At 38.4% G+C, this 16711-nt stretch overlaps 2 protein-coding genes across 3 annotated transcripts in view; both read right to left on the bottom strand.

Moving 5' to 3' along the window:
* Positions 1-16711, bottom strand: part of LOC103936622 (G-type lectin S-receptor-like serine/threonine-protein kinase At1g61500) — an 81121-nt gene that overhangs the window by 1553 nt on the left and 62857 nt on the right. For both annotated transcript variants that reach the window (XM_048584008.1, XM_048584007.1), the window contains 2 exons: positions 330-437; positions 33-214 (listed from right to left, as the gene is read on the bottom strand). In XM_048584008.1, coding sequence (XP_048439965.1) covers positions 33-214; positions 330-437 — 290 coding nt within the window. The remainder of the gene's footprint in view (positions 1-32; positions 215-329; positions 438-16711) is intronic.
* LOC103938316 (putative glutamine amidotransferase GAT1_2.1) overlaps positions 16079-16711 on the bottom strand; it is a 30577-nt gene continuing 29944 nt past the window's right edge. Inside the window, exon 6 of the mRNA XM_048584025.1 lies at positions 16079-16233. Within this exon, the coding sequence (XP_048439982.1) occupies positions 16079-16233 (155 nt within the window). The remainder of the gene's footprint in view (positions 16234-16711) is intronic.

Consider the following 16711-nt stretch of genomic DNA (forward strand, 5'->3'; position numbering starts at 1 on the left):
TCTGTAGCTATCATAAAAATAATAATAATTACCCAATAAACTGGACCAAAGCCTCCTTGCCCGAGTTTGTTTTCTATGCTGAAATTGTCCGTAGCAACTAATATGCTATCAAAATCATAGATCAGTAACTCAGACAGATCATGTTTTCCACCTATATATTCTTGAAGGGTGTCCCTTGTCATTTTGATGTGTTTCCTTGTTATTTTGATGTGTCCTGATTTTGCAAATATACACATCGAACACTGAATCAAAGCAAAACAACTTACAAAGTTTTGAGAGATAATCTGCATTATATTAATCCAACACCTATATCTCTTTCACTTAATTACCTTTTTGCTTAGCTCTCATCCTGCACAAACCGAACACTATGGCACCCAATACACCGATAAAACAAACAACCGTAAGGCTCACAATTAACTTTATTGGCTTTCCTTTACCTGTAAAATTTACAATACAAAAACAAGCATGAGATATATAGGAAAAGAAAAGTTACTGCTTGATAATTTGATTTGTCCAAGGCTTCAAGCACTTTTGAACAAAAAAAAAAAAAAAAAAAGGCATCAAGCACTAGTATCATTAGTTCATCTGCTAGTTCTGCGCATGCTAGGCGACTATAAACATCTACGCTGTCAGAACTCCTGCATGTGTTTGGACCAGACCAAACACCCTATTTTAAAAACAAGTGCATACGCTTTGTAAGAACAATTATTTAGGCGCACTGTCTTGCAGTCGGCGGATGTACTGTCAGAATCCAAAGATACAAACTCATGAGAATCTGGTACTTTGAACCCTACCAGCTTCAGAAACCCATCATCATCTTCTTTTCCTCTCAATGTGAATGACTTATTTGTGTATCTCTCACAAAACAATTTGGTTTTCCTCACACACCCTCCCATCCAGTTTCCACTGGTCCATTTCCCTTCTGACTTTGGTACGAACCCTTTCAAGCACTTGCAGATTGGTGAATATTTGCGACGGCGTCTCTTGGGAAATTACAAGCAAGAATATCTCAGTTGACGGATCGGTTTCACTTTTCCAGGAAGTCATGGCAGTCCTCGTTCCAGAATTAATACCGTATCCCAGGAGCTGGCTTCGTACCAGGGTATCACAAGGGTGATCAAAGCTCTGCTATAACAATTGATGAGCTCTTATATCATCTTTGACAACAAAGTTTCCATTGTCCATTGTCCCTGCCATTGTCCCTGTACAGCAGCGTCGCTTTTGGGTCTACCTCTTCTGAAGCTTTATTTGTTTTTTAGAATAAAAACAGAACTCATCTTTCATTTGCCCCCAGCTTTGAATATTATGAAGAAATAATTGGTTACCAAGTCGAAAAGAACTTGGAGATGATGCTAAGAAATCAGAAAAAGTGGGCACCCACTTTGAAGTTTCGTTTCCCATGGAAAGCCACATGGGTTTTGTCATGGTAATATGAAAGAAATTGGATGGAATTGTGAGAGCCCACAATAAGAGTGAGAAAGTTATTTGGTAGTGAGCATGGTTATAGCACTAGTTTAAGAAAACAAAGAAGAGGATCAAACTTAGAAGAACGCACTTGTAGAAAATGGTGTGTGGAAATAAATAACGCACTTGGAAAAAATGGTGTGCGGAAATTTCTTACTTACTAGAAAATAAGATAAAATTTAAAAGGGCCCATAGTTAGATTAGTAATTTAAGAACAGAAAATAGGAGAACATTTAGCATAGCACAGAGAGAGAAAAAAAGTGTAGTGGGTGGACAAATGAAGGTAGAATTTGGAAGTAATCTCTATGGAATTGATTGGATGGAGAGAAAAGAGACGAACTCTAAGAGTATGTGACACACATAATGAGCTCTTCTGTGCTAAATTTTTGTTACGCTAGCAATCTAACTATGCGCTCTTCTTAACTTTTTCCTATTTTAGAAGGAGAAGTGTTCTTCATGATTCTACAAGTACTACCAGCAAAATACAGTCAATTGAAGGTGTCCTATAATACTCAAGACAAGACATGGATTGTTCATGAGTTAATTGCTCAATGCGTGCAAGAGAAATCTCGACAAAAACAAGAAAAAGGCAAAGAGATTGAATCTGTGAACCTTGTGCATGTTGGGAATAAAGAGACCACTAATGCTTTGGTAAGGTATCTAAATTCTTTGGCAAATTAGGTAAGTCCGGTAAGTCTGCCAAATATACTAAACCCTCTAAGTCTAACAATCTTAATGTTAAACCCAAAAATGTTTCTAAATTAAGTGTCATCATTGCAAGACTTATAGAAAGGATTGTGAATTTTTCAAGGATTGGTTGAGAAGTAAAGGTAGAACTGATGTCTATGTGCGTGTGGATTCTAATTTGAATGAAATTCCTGCTAATTCATGGTGGTTTGATACTGGATCTTCGGCTCATATTGCAAACACAATGCATGGATTTTGTCATGGTAATATGAAAGAAATTGGATGGAATTGTGAGCGCCCACAATAAGAGTGAGAAAGTTATTTGGTAGTGGGCATGGTTATAGCACTAGTTTAAGAAAACAATGAAGGGGAGCAAACTTAGAAGAACGCACTTGGAGAAAATGATGTGAGGAAATAAATAATGCATTTGGAGAAAATGGTGTGCAGAAATTTCCTACTTTCTAGAAAATAAGATAAAATTTAAAAGTGTCCATAATTAGATTAGTAGTTTAAGAACGGAAAATAGGAGAATATTTAGCATAGCACGGAAGGAAAAAAAAAAGTGTAGTGGGTGGAGGAATGAGTGTGGAATGTGGAAGTAATCTATATGGAATTGATTGGATGGAGAGAAAAGAGACGAACTCTTAAAAGTATGCGACACACATAATGTGCGCTCATGTGCTAAATTTTTGTTAAGTTAGCAATCTAACCATGTGCTCATTGAAACGATGCGCTGCAGTTGAAGTATCGATTGTCATCCACAGCTGAAGATTTTTAGCCATGAAAAAGGCATATGGTAGTTGAGATCACAAGGAGCCAAGAGATGTTTTGGAAGGGATAGTGATGTATTTCCATGGCGAGAGAGAGAGAGAGAGAGAGAGAGAGAGAGAGAGAGTACTATTCAAAGTCGAAGAAAAAAGAGAAGATGATAGTTTCATTTGGAACGTTAATTTAATTACTAGTAGCCAATGGAAATTTTTGATGGCCAAGTTCGTAACTATTTTTATGGTCAACTTTGCATATAGCTAACACATCAGCCACCTTAATAGAAAAATTGGCTTAATCTTGGATTTGTATACCTAAATTGCTCTGCACTTAGATTACAAGCATCAAAGTCAACATAGGCTGTCGGTGGAATGGGTATAGTTGTATGGTTGGTTATGTGTATATTTCGACAGCAATACACCGTTTGACAAGTATGCATGAACCTTTCTTTATTTCACTACTTGTAATATGTAAAACTGGAATTTAAAGAAAAGTTTTGCAATGTGAGAAGACGAACAAAAAGGGTTGAGTAGAAAGGCACCAACAAAGGCTACTGTTAAGAGTTTATGTTTTGGAATTCTGGGAATGGAAAAAAAATTGCAGAGACAATCAGAGAAGCACACGCGATGGTGATTCATTCATCAGCTCACACAAAAATGTGTGGGAATATTACCGTTGCTACATGATGGGAGAGAGCAGTTGTACATCAACACAAACTGACCAAAACATGAAAAATCTTGAAGGGTGAATTTGTTGCACTAGATTATCTTGGACTAAACTAGTTTTAAAGACTAAAGGGGGCGTATTCAATTGAGAATTTGATAGACTTTAATGGATTTATAAATCTATGAATTTTTATGGAGTTTAATTGATTTGTAAAGATTTCATATAAAATTTTGATTAAATTCCCTCAAAATCTCATGAGAAGATGTGAGATTTTTGGATGCTTAAAATACACTACGAAATTTCTCTAATTCTCTCCAATTCCTCAACTTTATCAAATTCTTTAAAATCAACCTTGAATTTCAGAGAATTACTTAAAATCTTAATTGAATACACCCTCATAAGTTAGACTAAACTAAACTTGATTAACTGAGTAAAGTGTTTGGTGCAGTATCAGATTAAAGAACAAAATCATAACAAAATCTAATATTATATTATTTAATCAATAATAATAAATATTTAATATAATTTAATTCATACTTTTATCCATTTTTTTCCTTTCTAGAAACATCCCTAGTCCCTTCGGACCCTTCCTACTTCTTTTCCGTTCATCTCCCTCATCCTCAATAATTTTGCTCTTTCCTCACCCTCTTTTTCTCTCCTCTCCCTCTGTTTCTTCCTAATTTTTCTCCGTCTTAATCCCTTTTTTTCTTCGTCCCTCTCCCTCTTCATCTTCATCATTTTCTTCCTATTTTTCTCCGTTCATCTCTCTTTTTTTTCCTATTTTTCTAGGACCCAATTGGCAAATCAAAACCCAGATCAGAGTCCCGATCATCTGGTTATTCATCGGCCTGCTTCTCCGGCATTAACGGCGAAGGTCTGCGATCAGGGAGTCTGGATTGCATGTGTGATTAGAACGATTGTTGCGCATGTGTGATTAGAACGATCGTTGTGCATGTGTGATTGGACAACTGCTGTGCGTAATGAAACGCACAGCGATTTTGTAATTTTCTTTTTGCTTTTTTTTGTTTCGAATTTTGGGTTTGGATCTGGTTATGAAAATGGAAATACTGAAGATTTTTTTGCCTTTTTTGTTTCGATTTTTGCGGGATTTAGGTTTGTAAATGGTAGATGAGAGGGGAGAAGCAGGGCAGAGTTGCGAGAGGGGATCTCGGTTTAGATTCCTTCCCTCTGCTTCCTAATTTTAGCATGGGACCAGATAGCTCACATTTTACGACTAATCATCTAAAGCAAAAAGCAAGCTAGGAGTTCCAAATGTGTAATTTATATGAGAATGACAAGGGACAGACGTACCTCCGTTTTTTGACTTGAATTACTAGTTCCATTACATACGGATGCATAGGCTCGATCTGCGCAAAAGCAACTGAATCCAGAATTAGTAGTAGTGTTAAGCCCACACTGTCCTCCTGATCCCAAACATTTGTCGCATTGATCGTTGTCAATCTGCAATTGAAGTGAGAAACCCCCGTCTACCGCATCGCTGATCGTAGTTGTTTGACCGTCATCTATAGCAAGAGCAGCTGTTGTATAAACGGGAACAATAACCTCATTTGTACAGGAAGATGGCTGACCAACTGTCGCCGGACGTGTCAAATAGAAAACAGAGCTTGTGTTGCAGGACTGAACATTAGGAAGCGTTATGGTGGTAGGGCATTGGTAGTAAAACGTTATGTTTGTATAAGTAGAAACATAATCAAACAGAGAGAAGTTGAGGGTGGTGTTGACGAAAGTCGGATTACAGATACTACCCCAGTAATCGTTCCTAGCAACCTTAACGGTCCAAGAATTTGTTGTAGTGTTCATTTGCAGAATTCTATAGCTCACACCCTTCATGTTGAACACAGGGACGTTGTCTAGGCATTGGACCTCGTATCCGGCTTTACCACAGTAACTAGCTCGGTTTACCCCCCAAAAGGGATATGATATGCCTCCGACGCCACCACAATTGAGTTCGCTGCTGCAGTTTGTGAATTGTTGATCATTCTGGCATAGACTTAACTCGACGTTGATAGAAAGAAAGGAAACGATCAAAAGAAATGGAAACAACGATTGGAGCAGAAAGAACTGCATGATGGATGTTGGAGGAAAAATCTCAGTAAAGAGTTTGGAGCATCAGATCGAATGGGGAATTAGTAAAAGGAATAAGAGTCAGGTCTCTTGTTTCGTTTTAATATATAATTTGTTCCAACTTCCAAATATTGAAATGTAGGCCCTTTGAAATATTCTAAGGCCCTGTTTGGAACACCGGATAAAGCACCAGATAGTACTAATAATACAGAGTATGATGTTTAGGTGTCCTTTTGGATTAAATAACCACCGGATTAAATAATCCGGACCCACCTTTTTTATACAGCATTTACCCACTTGCTTATACCGTCCAAAACCACGGTACAATTTAGTCGGGCTGAAATCTCTCGCTCTCTCCTTCCTCTCCAGACCCACTCTGGGTCTCAAGACGCTCTCTCTTCCTCTCCAGACGCACTTTTGCTCTCTCGTCTGAATCCCAAGTTCGTCTTCTCAAATTCTTCTTCTTCGTTTGAATCCCAGTTCATCTTTTCACTTTTCTTGTTCTTCCCAAGTTCCGCCCCTCCCTCTATTCCCCCCCCCCCCCTGTTTTTCTTGCAATTTTCTTTCAATTGATTGAATCTAGTTATTATTTTCTCTTTAATTATGCAATTGATTATGTAATTTTGTGTTTTAATTAGAATTTTCGAATTTTAGGGTTCGCTGTTGGGTTCGAATTTGGGTCTGTTGTTGGTGTTGAACTTTAATTAGAATTTTTCCGTCATTCATATTTGAATTTCGACCAAAAAAATGATATTTGAATTTCTTGTACACCGGCCATCCGAAGAAGCCGCGTATAAGTTTAATATTATTTATGGTATGGAAAATGTGTACCAAAGTCAAGGGACGACGGAATCTAACTCTAGAAGCTATGTAGCAAAGTCAAGGGATGATTGAGTCAATGAAAGGTACCACCACAAAGAGAAAATATCTTAAAAGAGCTGTTATTCCACTTTCAATATCTTATCTTTCCATTCATCTTTTTATGAATTTTTTAATTACAAATTTGTCTATTTGTAAAATGACTAATAAAAACCTTGGTTACTTTCTTTTGCATTACTTTTTTTTTATTTAATTTTTTTAATAAAAAACAAAAAAGAAAAGTTTGGGCGTGATAACTCTCATGCTATGTTTAAACGATTTGTCTCCCTTAAACTCTAACTCATCCTTCTCATCTCCTTTCATTCAGAGAAAACAAAAAGAATGAACTTAGAAGATGACGTTTGTATAGAAGAAGTAGATTATTATATTACCGTTGAAGAGGTAAAAGATGATTTTATGTGGGTCACCTTGATTTGTCGACATTGTCGACATCGTACAATTGAAGCATAGCTTTGTGAATTTTTATTTGAATTTGCTTTAGGTTAGGATGCAATTTGTTTCACGTTTTTCTATGAGAACTTCTGGAATTCGTTTTCATTGGGTTAGGGTAATAATCCAAGTAAGGCATGTTTGTTGCAACTGACAGTGATAATCGTCCAAGTTGATGTGTTTTCTCTGAAACCTACACACAAATCCCCTTCTTAATTAGCAATATTTTCAACTTGATGTAATGCCCATTTATTTACATATGGTGGAATTCATTTGCAGCAGATAGATGAATCTGGTAATAATTCAGCATCTACACATATGGTGGACTGTACTAGTGAATTTACCACAAATAAGGTAATATTTGCTTGACTAAGCAAATGATTTACTTATACTCTTGTATGTTTATTCATAATGTGCAATTTTGGTACATAGTTATTCAAGAGTAGAGAAGAATTAATACAATGGGCTCGAGAAGTTGGGAATGTATGTTTTGCTATTGTGACTTTACGATCCAATCAAGGTGGAAAAGATAACAGGAGCCCTAGACTTACATTGGGTTGTGAAAGGAATGGACAATATGTAAGTCGAATTCACGAAAAAGACATAAAGAATGAGGATAGAAGTAATTCTGGAATGAAAAAATGTGGATGCTCGTTTCAATTAAAAGATAAAAAGCTAGCAACTGATAATGATTGGATATTGACGGTACTAATTGGAGTGCATAATCACACAGTAGCTGGTCATTTGGAGGGTTATTCATTTGCTGGTAGATTATCATCTAAAGAGATTTCGTTATTGACTGATTTGTCTAAAAGTTTGGTGCAACTAAAGGAGATTTTGACTACACTAAAATGAAGAAACAAACGAAATGTATCTACACTAAGGACAATTTGTAATACATGTCAAGACTACACTGATGATGTTCATGTGTACATGTTCAAGTAAGTCTCCAAGCTTAACTAAGTTCTTTGTATTTTCTTTGTGTGTTTAATTATTTAATTAGATTTCTAGTCTAAAGTAGGGAAACACTATTGTAGTCATATTATTATCTTACTAAACTGAAAATCATACCATTTTTAAGCACTTTATTATAGTTGAATGTTTATCATATGTTGTACCATATATTGGGCCTCAGTATTTGGGCTTCATTACTTAGCCCATGATTAATGTAAGAGGGGAAGAAACCCTTATTCTATAAAAGGGCTCTCTCGCACTCACTAGAGGAAGAAGATAGATAGCAAAGGGAAGCACAAAGGGCAGCACACAGAGAGCTCCCTTGCTTGTCCATTGTAATCCACACAGAGAGCTCCCTTACTTGTCCATTGTAATCTACACATTTACATAGTGAAACGGAATTGACACCAATGTGGACGTAGCCCAACTTGGGTGAACCACGATATATCTTGTGTTGTTTACTTCCCTGTCTCTATCTATTTACATACTTATCCACACTAATGACCAGAGCAATCTAGCGAAGGTCATAAACTTCACACTTTCTGTTGTACCAAAGTCCTCACCGATTTTGTGCATCAATATTTGGCGCCGTCTGTGGGAATCGACATAAAAAGCTATGTCGGTTGTCTTTCATTTTTTCATCAAACCACCTGTCTCCACCGTGGATCTGCAAAAAACCAAATTCCATAAATCCCAGAAAAACCCAAATCCCATTGCAAAGTTCCCATATTTTCTGTTTTCCAAGTAGTTTTCAAGAACGGTTTTTTAGTACGATCAAAACCCAGTTTAGAAACCCATGGACACCAAAATCGGTTCCCTCGACGTCTGCAAGCCTTTGTGCACCGATGTCGGCAGCCTACCGAACGGTGCCGCTGTAGCAATCCAAAGCTCTGCCTTCTCCACCGTCAACTCAACTGACGCCACTCTGGGTGGCCATATTGCCCGCCGACTCGTCCAAATCGGCGTCACCGACGTGTTCACTGTCCCCGGTGACTTGAACTTAACCCTCATTGACCACCTCATCGCCGAGCCCAGGCTCACCAACATCGGCTACTACAACGAACTCAACGCCGGGTACGCTGCTGACGGTTACGCTCGGTCGCAGGGAGTCGGGGCGTGTGTTGTTACTTTCACTGTGGGTGGGCTTAGTGTTCTCAATGCTATCGCGGGAGCTTACAGTGAGAATCTACTATTGATTTGTATAGTTGGAGAACCCAACTTGAACTGATTGCGGGACGCACAGGATTCTTCACCACACTATTGGGTTACCGGATTTTAGCCAAGAGCTGACATGCTTCCAGACCGTCACTTACTATCAGAAATACACTGAACAAAGTGAGATCACCATTAACGAGCAAATCAATAAACCAGTGGCCTGAAAAAACACCCACGAGAAGCACTCATGAATAAGATAAGAACTAGTGCAAGGTTCCCACTACACTACACCAAGGTTCCCCGTCTCCACTTTCTGTTGTACTAGAAGATGCCCACCAACTTCTCAAAAAGATAAGACTTTCATCATGAAGGGGAGTGCATGTTCCCACCATGCCCACTTTCTGAAAAAACCTGTGAGACAACTGCGAAGAAGATAAGAATTCTTTATTCTTTTATTAATATGTCGGCTATTAACTAGCATAAGAAGGGTAGTATGGTCAAGGTCAAAATGTGTAAAAATGATATAAAAGACAGTTAGTTAGTTAGAGTTGGGAGGTTTTGAAGCTTAGGAGATAAGATAACACTTGGGTATATAAGTGTGAAAGATCTTGTAAGCAAGCAATCAATTGTAATACACGAAAATATCATATCTTTCTATCTCTCTTCTCTATCATTCTTTCTCTCTATATTTCTAGGTATTTTCTGGTTTTCTTGATGAACACTGTTATCATGGTATCAATCGCTCGGACGATTCTTGGTGCCGTTTCTTCCGCTGGAGATTAGCGAACTGCGAGTGAAGGTTAATGATGGCTGCAAGGTCACAGCGTTTTCTGTCAAAAAGGGTCAAGGGGTTCGTTCATATCAGGTTCTTGGTTTCTGTTTCCGCATTGCACACCATCTGTTTGTGATATGTTCTAGGTGAAGAGTGTGTGTTCTTTTTCTATGAATTTGAAGGCCGATAGCCATTGTTAGCAAGTTCAAAGGCCGATAGCCATTAGTTGAGTTCGTAAGAGGCCGATAGCCATTGTTTGATTGTGAAATGTGTTTTTTGTCGAAGAAAGAAGAAGGCCGATAGCCGATAGCCATTAGCAAAGAAGGGTAGCATATTTCGGGTTCAAGAGCATATTTGGTTTAGGTGTTTGGTATTAAAATGGCGGCGTTTAATGTCAAGATTGAGGGGTTGCTTGGGATGCTTACGGTAAAGCTTCAGGATGACAATTTTGTTAAATGGAGTTTCCAGTTTCAGTTTGTTCTTAGGGGATATGATCCATGTCCTCCGAGATTTGTTATTGATACAGAGTCAGGAGTTACTACGGAAGTTACTGTGGCATATAAAGATTGGGTGAAAAAGGATCTAGCCTTACTCAGTCTTCTCATTGCTACACTATCTAATGATGTTATGGAACACATTATTGGTAGTAAGACTGCGTGTGAGGCCTGGACTTGTTTACAAGAAAGATTTACGTCTGTCTCTATGGTTAGAATCAATCAACTGAAAAGTGAGCTCCACACTATCCAAAAAGGTGGGGAATTTGTGGATAGGTTTCTTTTAAGGGTTAAAGCCATTATGGATCAACTAGTGTCTGCTGGAGAAAGAATCACTGAGAATGATTTTCTTATAGCTGTGCTATCTAGCTTACCTCCTAAGTTTGAAATGATAAAGACTATGATATTGGCTCGAGATTCTCCTATATCATATAAAGATTTGAGGGCTCAACTTCTTGGTGCAGAGGCTAATATTGAGTCACGAATGAAGTCTTTGAGTACATCCATGGCAGCAATGTATGTTCATGGAGATGGATCTGGCTCCAGTGCTTTTCAGAATAATCATAACGGTTTCGAAGTTGGGGAAAGTTCCAACTCTCACATATTTCAAGGGGAGTATGATGGTGAACACTCCAATGCGTTTCATGGTGGTTCTGGCTTTGTGGGGAATAGTGACAAGTTTGTCTAGAAGAGCAATTTTTCAGGGGGCAATAGGAGGTATAATGGCAATTATAACAATGGTAATTTTGATCATAGAAGTACTAATGGTTCAAGAAACTTCCCTGGTAATGTAAATCCATCTGGTCACAGAGGTAACAATGGCAGTTTTAATGGCAATTTTTCTGGCAATGGTAAAAGTGTTCAGTCACAGAATGGAAGTAGTTTCTCCGGTAATGGTTTTCAAAAGAGTAATACCTGGAATGGCAATACATCTTACAGATCTGGTGTTTCACCTGAGTGTCAAATATGTTCTAGGAGGGGACATACAGCAGCTAATTGTTATCATAGAGCTGCCACTGGAAATTCAGGGTTCCTTGCTTGTCAGATTTGTGGGAAAAGAGGACATATTGCACTGGAGTGTTATCATCGCAATAATTTTGCTTATCAGGGTACTTCACCACCTTCTTCCTTGACTGCAATGACTGCACAGGCTCATATTGGACATAATACACCACAGAACAATGGACATGGGTTATCCAATGGGGATACTTGGATTCTAGACACCGGAGCTACACATCACATGACTTCCAATGTTCATGCACTCTCTCAAGTCAATTCTTACAATGGAGATGAGAAGATAACAATTGGAAATGGTGAAGGTTTGGCAGTCAAGAACATTGGTTCTTCTACAATTACAACTACAAATAATGCTTTAATTATGCATAATGTGTTGCATGTGCCTCAAATTACTGCCAATCTTCTTTCTGTTAAGATGTTATGCAAAGATAATGGATGTTGATTTATTTGTGATGATGTGGATTTCGTTATACAAGACAAAGCAACAAGGGTGATTTTGTACCACGGAAGAAGTGATGATGGGGAACTTTTCAAGATTCCAGTAACTGTTTTTGACAACTCATTTGCTACAAGGTTGAGTCGATGTGCTGCATTCTTGGGACAGAAGGTAAGGACTGCAATTTGGCATCAACGGCTAGGCTATCCATCAGGGGATATTTTAGCTAGAATGTTGAAGACTGTTGACATTAGTACTAGTAAAGATACTTGTCCAACTTTGTGTTCTTCTTGTGTACAAGGGAAAATGTGTAGACAAGTATTTCCAGTAAGACAAAATAAAGCGAAGTGTTTGTTTGAGAAAGTTCACTCCGATGTATGGGGACCATCTCCAATCCAATCTATAGAAGGATATAAGTACTACATTACTTTTGTAGATGAATTTTCCAGATTCATGTGGATTTTTCCTATGATCAATAAATCAGAAGCTTGTTCAATTTTTGTGAAGTTCACAACTTTTGTGCTTAATCAGTTTCATGCTTCAATTAAATGTTTTCAGTCTGATGGGGGAGGTGAATATATGAGTAAACCATTTAAGGAGTTTATCGCAAGTAAGGGTATTTCCCACATGATTTCCTGTCCTTATACTCCTCAGCAGAATGGTATTGCTGAAAGGAAACATCGTCATGTAGTAGAAACTACCATTACTTTAATGGCAGAAGCAAGTTTGCCTCAAATGTTCTGGTATCATGCCTGTGCTCATGCAGTTCTCTTAATTAACAGAATGTCATCTCAAGTCTTAGAGTTTCAGTCTCCTTATCAAATTTTGTTTGGACAAACACTAGATATTCATAGCTTTAGAGTCTTTGGCACTGCCATTTATCCTTTACTGCGCCTATATACCAGTAATAAGTTTCAACCTAGATCTTCACTATGTGTTTTTCTTGGTTATGCTTTGGGATACAAAGGAGCAATCTGCTATGATATGAACACTGGTAAATTGATCTTGTCCAGGCATGTCATATACAATGAGGAAGTGTTTCCCTATAAAACAGTCATATCTCGAGGGTGTATTCATTCTGAACAGTCTAAGCACATATCAGGAGATGTGATTGTAGTTCAAATGCCTATTCCTGCAGTTCATAGTACAATATCTGTATCAAGTGCAGCTTCAATGTTAGATCCAGTCTCTCAGCAGCAAGTGTTAAGTGTGCAATCCAGTTCTAAAATGGAAGCATCTCATGAATCTGCTAATCGTTCCAACTACTCACAACCATCACCTTCCCATCATCACTCTAATGCAGAAGTCAATGCATCACCCTTGTTGCCTGTCCATCATAGTTCCCAACTGGAGGTATTGATTCCTATCTCTCCTCAATTCAGTGAAAATTCTGAAAATCATTCCATGTCCCCAGATGTAGTGTCTATTCATCCCATGGTTACACGATTGAAAAGTGGGACTATACAACGGCAAGATTATGCTGCCTATTTGACATCTTTTCCAGAATTACAGTCTTTACATGTTACAGAAGATGAAGTGTTCTCTGGTGGTTATTCCTTTATGACAGAGATCACTGATACTAAAGAACCTTCTAATTTTCGAAAAGCTGCAAGTCTCCCACATTGGCAGCAAGCTATGTAGGAAGAATATGACTCTCTCAGGGCTCAGGGACCTGGCAGCTAGTTCCATATCCTAGTAACAGATTTGTGGTTGGTAGTAAATGGGTTTACAAGGTCAAAAAGAAGTCTGATGGTATTGTATCGAGATACAAAGCTCGATTGGTGGCTCAAGGGTTTTCACAGAAGCATGAAATTGATTATTCTGAGACATTTAGTCCTGTTGTTCGACATACAACAGTGAGAATCATTCTTGCTATAGCTGCGATGAATCACTAGGAGTTGAAACAATTGGACATTAAAAATGCATTCTTGCATAGGGATTTACAAGAAGAGGTTTATATGCACCAACCTCAAGGTTTTGTTGATCCCACATGTCCCACTTATGTCTGTAACTAGTTAATCACTGTATGGCCTTAAACAGGCACCAAGGGCCTAGAATTCGAAGTTTACCACCTATCTGTGTGCTATGAGGTTTCATGCTTCATTGTCTGACACAAGTCTGTTTGTAAAGAACACTGGTGCTGATATCATCATCCTCCTTCTCTATGTGGATAATATAATTTTGACAGGTTCTAATTCTGTCCAAATTCAACAGGTCATTCATGAATTATCAGAGGTGTTTGAATTGAAAGATTTGGGCAGACTCAGCTATTTCTTGGGCCTACAGATTTCATATCCTTCCAATGGGGATATATTTATTAACCAGTTGAAATATATCAAAGATTTGCTTCATAAAGCTGCCTGTAAACCATCCACAACACCATGTAAGCCACACAACTCATTGCTTCTCACTGAAGGAATGCAATTGCCTGATCCTACATTTTACAGGAGCATTGTAGGTTCTCTCCAATACCTGACATTTACTAGGCCGGATATTGCTTTTGCGGTTAATTCAGTGTGCCAATTTATGAAAGCACCAACTGATGTTCATTTTAGAGCTGTGAAGAGAATCTTGAGGTATCTTAAGGGTACAATACAGTATCGTTTTGTATATTCCGCAGCTACAACACCGAGTCTTGAGGCTTTTTCAGACTCTGATTGGGCGGCCGATTTGAATACTCGGAGGTTTGTGACTGGTTATCTTGTTTTTCTTGGCAATAATCCAATTTCATGGCAGTCCAAGAAACAAGGTTCTGTCTCTCGAAGCTCTACTGAAGCAGAATACAAAGCCTTAGCTCACACTGCAGCTAATCTAGCATGGATAAGGGCAGTCTTGAAGGATTTGGATGTGTTTCTGCCCACATCACCTGTTATACACTGTGATAATTTGTCTGCGATTGCATTAAGTGCAAATCCAGTGTTTCACTCTCGAATCAAGCACTTGGATACGATTATCATTTTGTTCGAGAAAAGGTGCAACAAGGTGATTTAGCAGTCTCCTATATTCCCACTGAAGATCAATTTGCTGATATTCTCACAAAGGGGTTACATGGGCCATTATTTGTCAAACATTGTTCCAATCTTAAGCTTGGTTCCCAAGTTAAGATTGCGGGGGGATATTAACTAGCATAAGAAGGGTAGTATGGTCAAGGTCAAAATGTGTAAAAATGATATAAAAGACAGTTAGTTAGTTAGAGTTGGGAGGTTTTGAAGCTTAGGAGATAAGATAACACTTGGGTATATAAATGTGAAAGATCTTGTAAGCAAGCAATCAATCGTAATACACGAAAATATCATATCTTTCTATCTCTCTTCTCTATCATTCTTTCTCTCTATATTTCTAGGTATTTTCTGGTTTTCTTGATGAACCACCTTCCTTTTAAAATAACACAACTTTAATCATTATGAACACTATATTTATTATTTAAATATTATTTTCATACGTAATTACTGTATATGCTTCATACACGCCATACTACCTATTTTGTTCACTATACATTAAGTGCCACTATATATATATATATAAGTAATTGCTTTATGCACTTTTTTCAATCTTGTCGCAGTGACAGTCAGCACGATATTTAGATAGTACTATTTGCATTTGATTAATAGTTCATGACATGGTGTGTGCAACATGACAAATAGAGTCATGCAGCTACTGATACAAGTGACAAGTACAAATTGATATGCATAGTTATATGTGTATGAATTGTGACTGCCATTAAACTATGTCACTTATACAACATGTGATTTACCGACTGAATAAATTATTTATTTATAGAAGGCACATAGTATAATATTTTGCCTTGACAAACTTTATCAATTTGATTTATTCATTATACGTTCATACTTATACTGTCATTCATTGTCAGGAATTATTGAGCAACTAGCTCTATTGATCAACATTGTTACTGATTAAAGAAGCCTACCAACCTATAGATCGATGAGCCACATTCTTATGGTGACAAATATTTAGTCTGAACAGTAATCTCTTGTCTGACCCGGACACCCACTTCCTCGGACACTCACTCATTTGGACACCTAAGTGCTTGGACGCTCGCGAGCTTGGACACCTATTCGTTCGGGCACTTACAAGATTAGACACCGTCAAACTTGGACACCCTTGAGCTCGAACCCCGACTCACGGACCCAACTCAAAGACCCTACGTATGGCCCCGACTCAAAGACCCTGAATTGTGGACCTGATCTGCGGATCCGACACATAGACCCAATATATGAACCCGACAAACGGACCCGAGTCATGTCAAGAGTTAACTCATAATGAGCTCACGCTGACGTCGAGTGCATACTCGAAATGAAGAACGCCACAAGCCGAGCCGCCTCGCAACGAGCACCGCCTCCAGCCGAGCAATTGCCTCGCCGCGAGTATTGCCTCTAGCCGAGCAGCCTCGCAACGTGTGCTACCTCTAGCTGAGTATTGCTTCACGTTAAGCACTGTCTCATGTCAAGTACTAGTTCTAGACGACATCTAGTCACTTCGGCCCGCACATGGATTGAATTTGAAGTCTCCAGTCAAAAGACTCTCTTGACTGAAGACCTGGGGGACTTCTGTTGTACCATATATTGGGCCTCAGTATTTGGGCTTCATTACTTAGCCCATGATTCGTGTAAGAGGGGAGGAAACCCTTATTCTATAAAAGGGCTCTCTCGCACTCACTAGAGGAAGAAGACAAATAGCAAAGGGAAGCACAAAGGGCAGCACACAGAGAGCTCCCTTGCTTGTCCATTGTAATCCACACAGAGAGCTCCCTTGCTTGTCCATTGTAATCCACACATTTACATAGTGAAACAGAATCGACACCAATGTGGACATAGCCCAACTTGGGTGAACCATGATACATCTTATGTTGTTTGCTTCCCAGTCTCTATCCATTTACATACTTATCCA

This window comes from the organism of the source record quoted next, unplaced genomic scaffold (assembly GCF_019419815.1).
Source record: "Pyrus x bretschneideri cultivar Hongxiangsu unplaced genomic scaffold, Pyrus_bretschneideri_v1 Contig20, whole genome shotgun sequence".
Taxonomy (NCBI): Eukaryota; Viridiplantae; Streptophyta; class Magnoliopsida; order Rosales; family Rosaceae; genus Pyrus; species Pyrus x bretschneideri.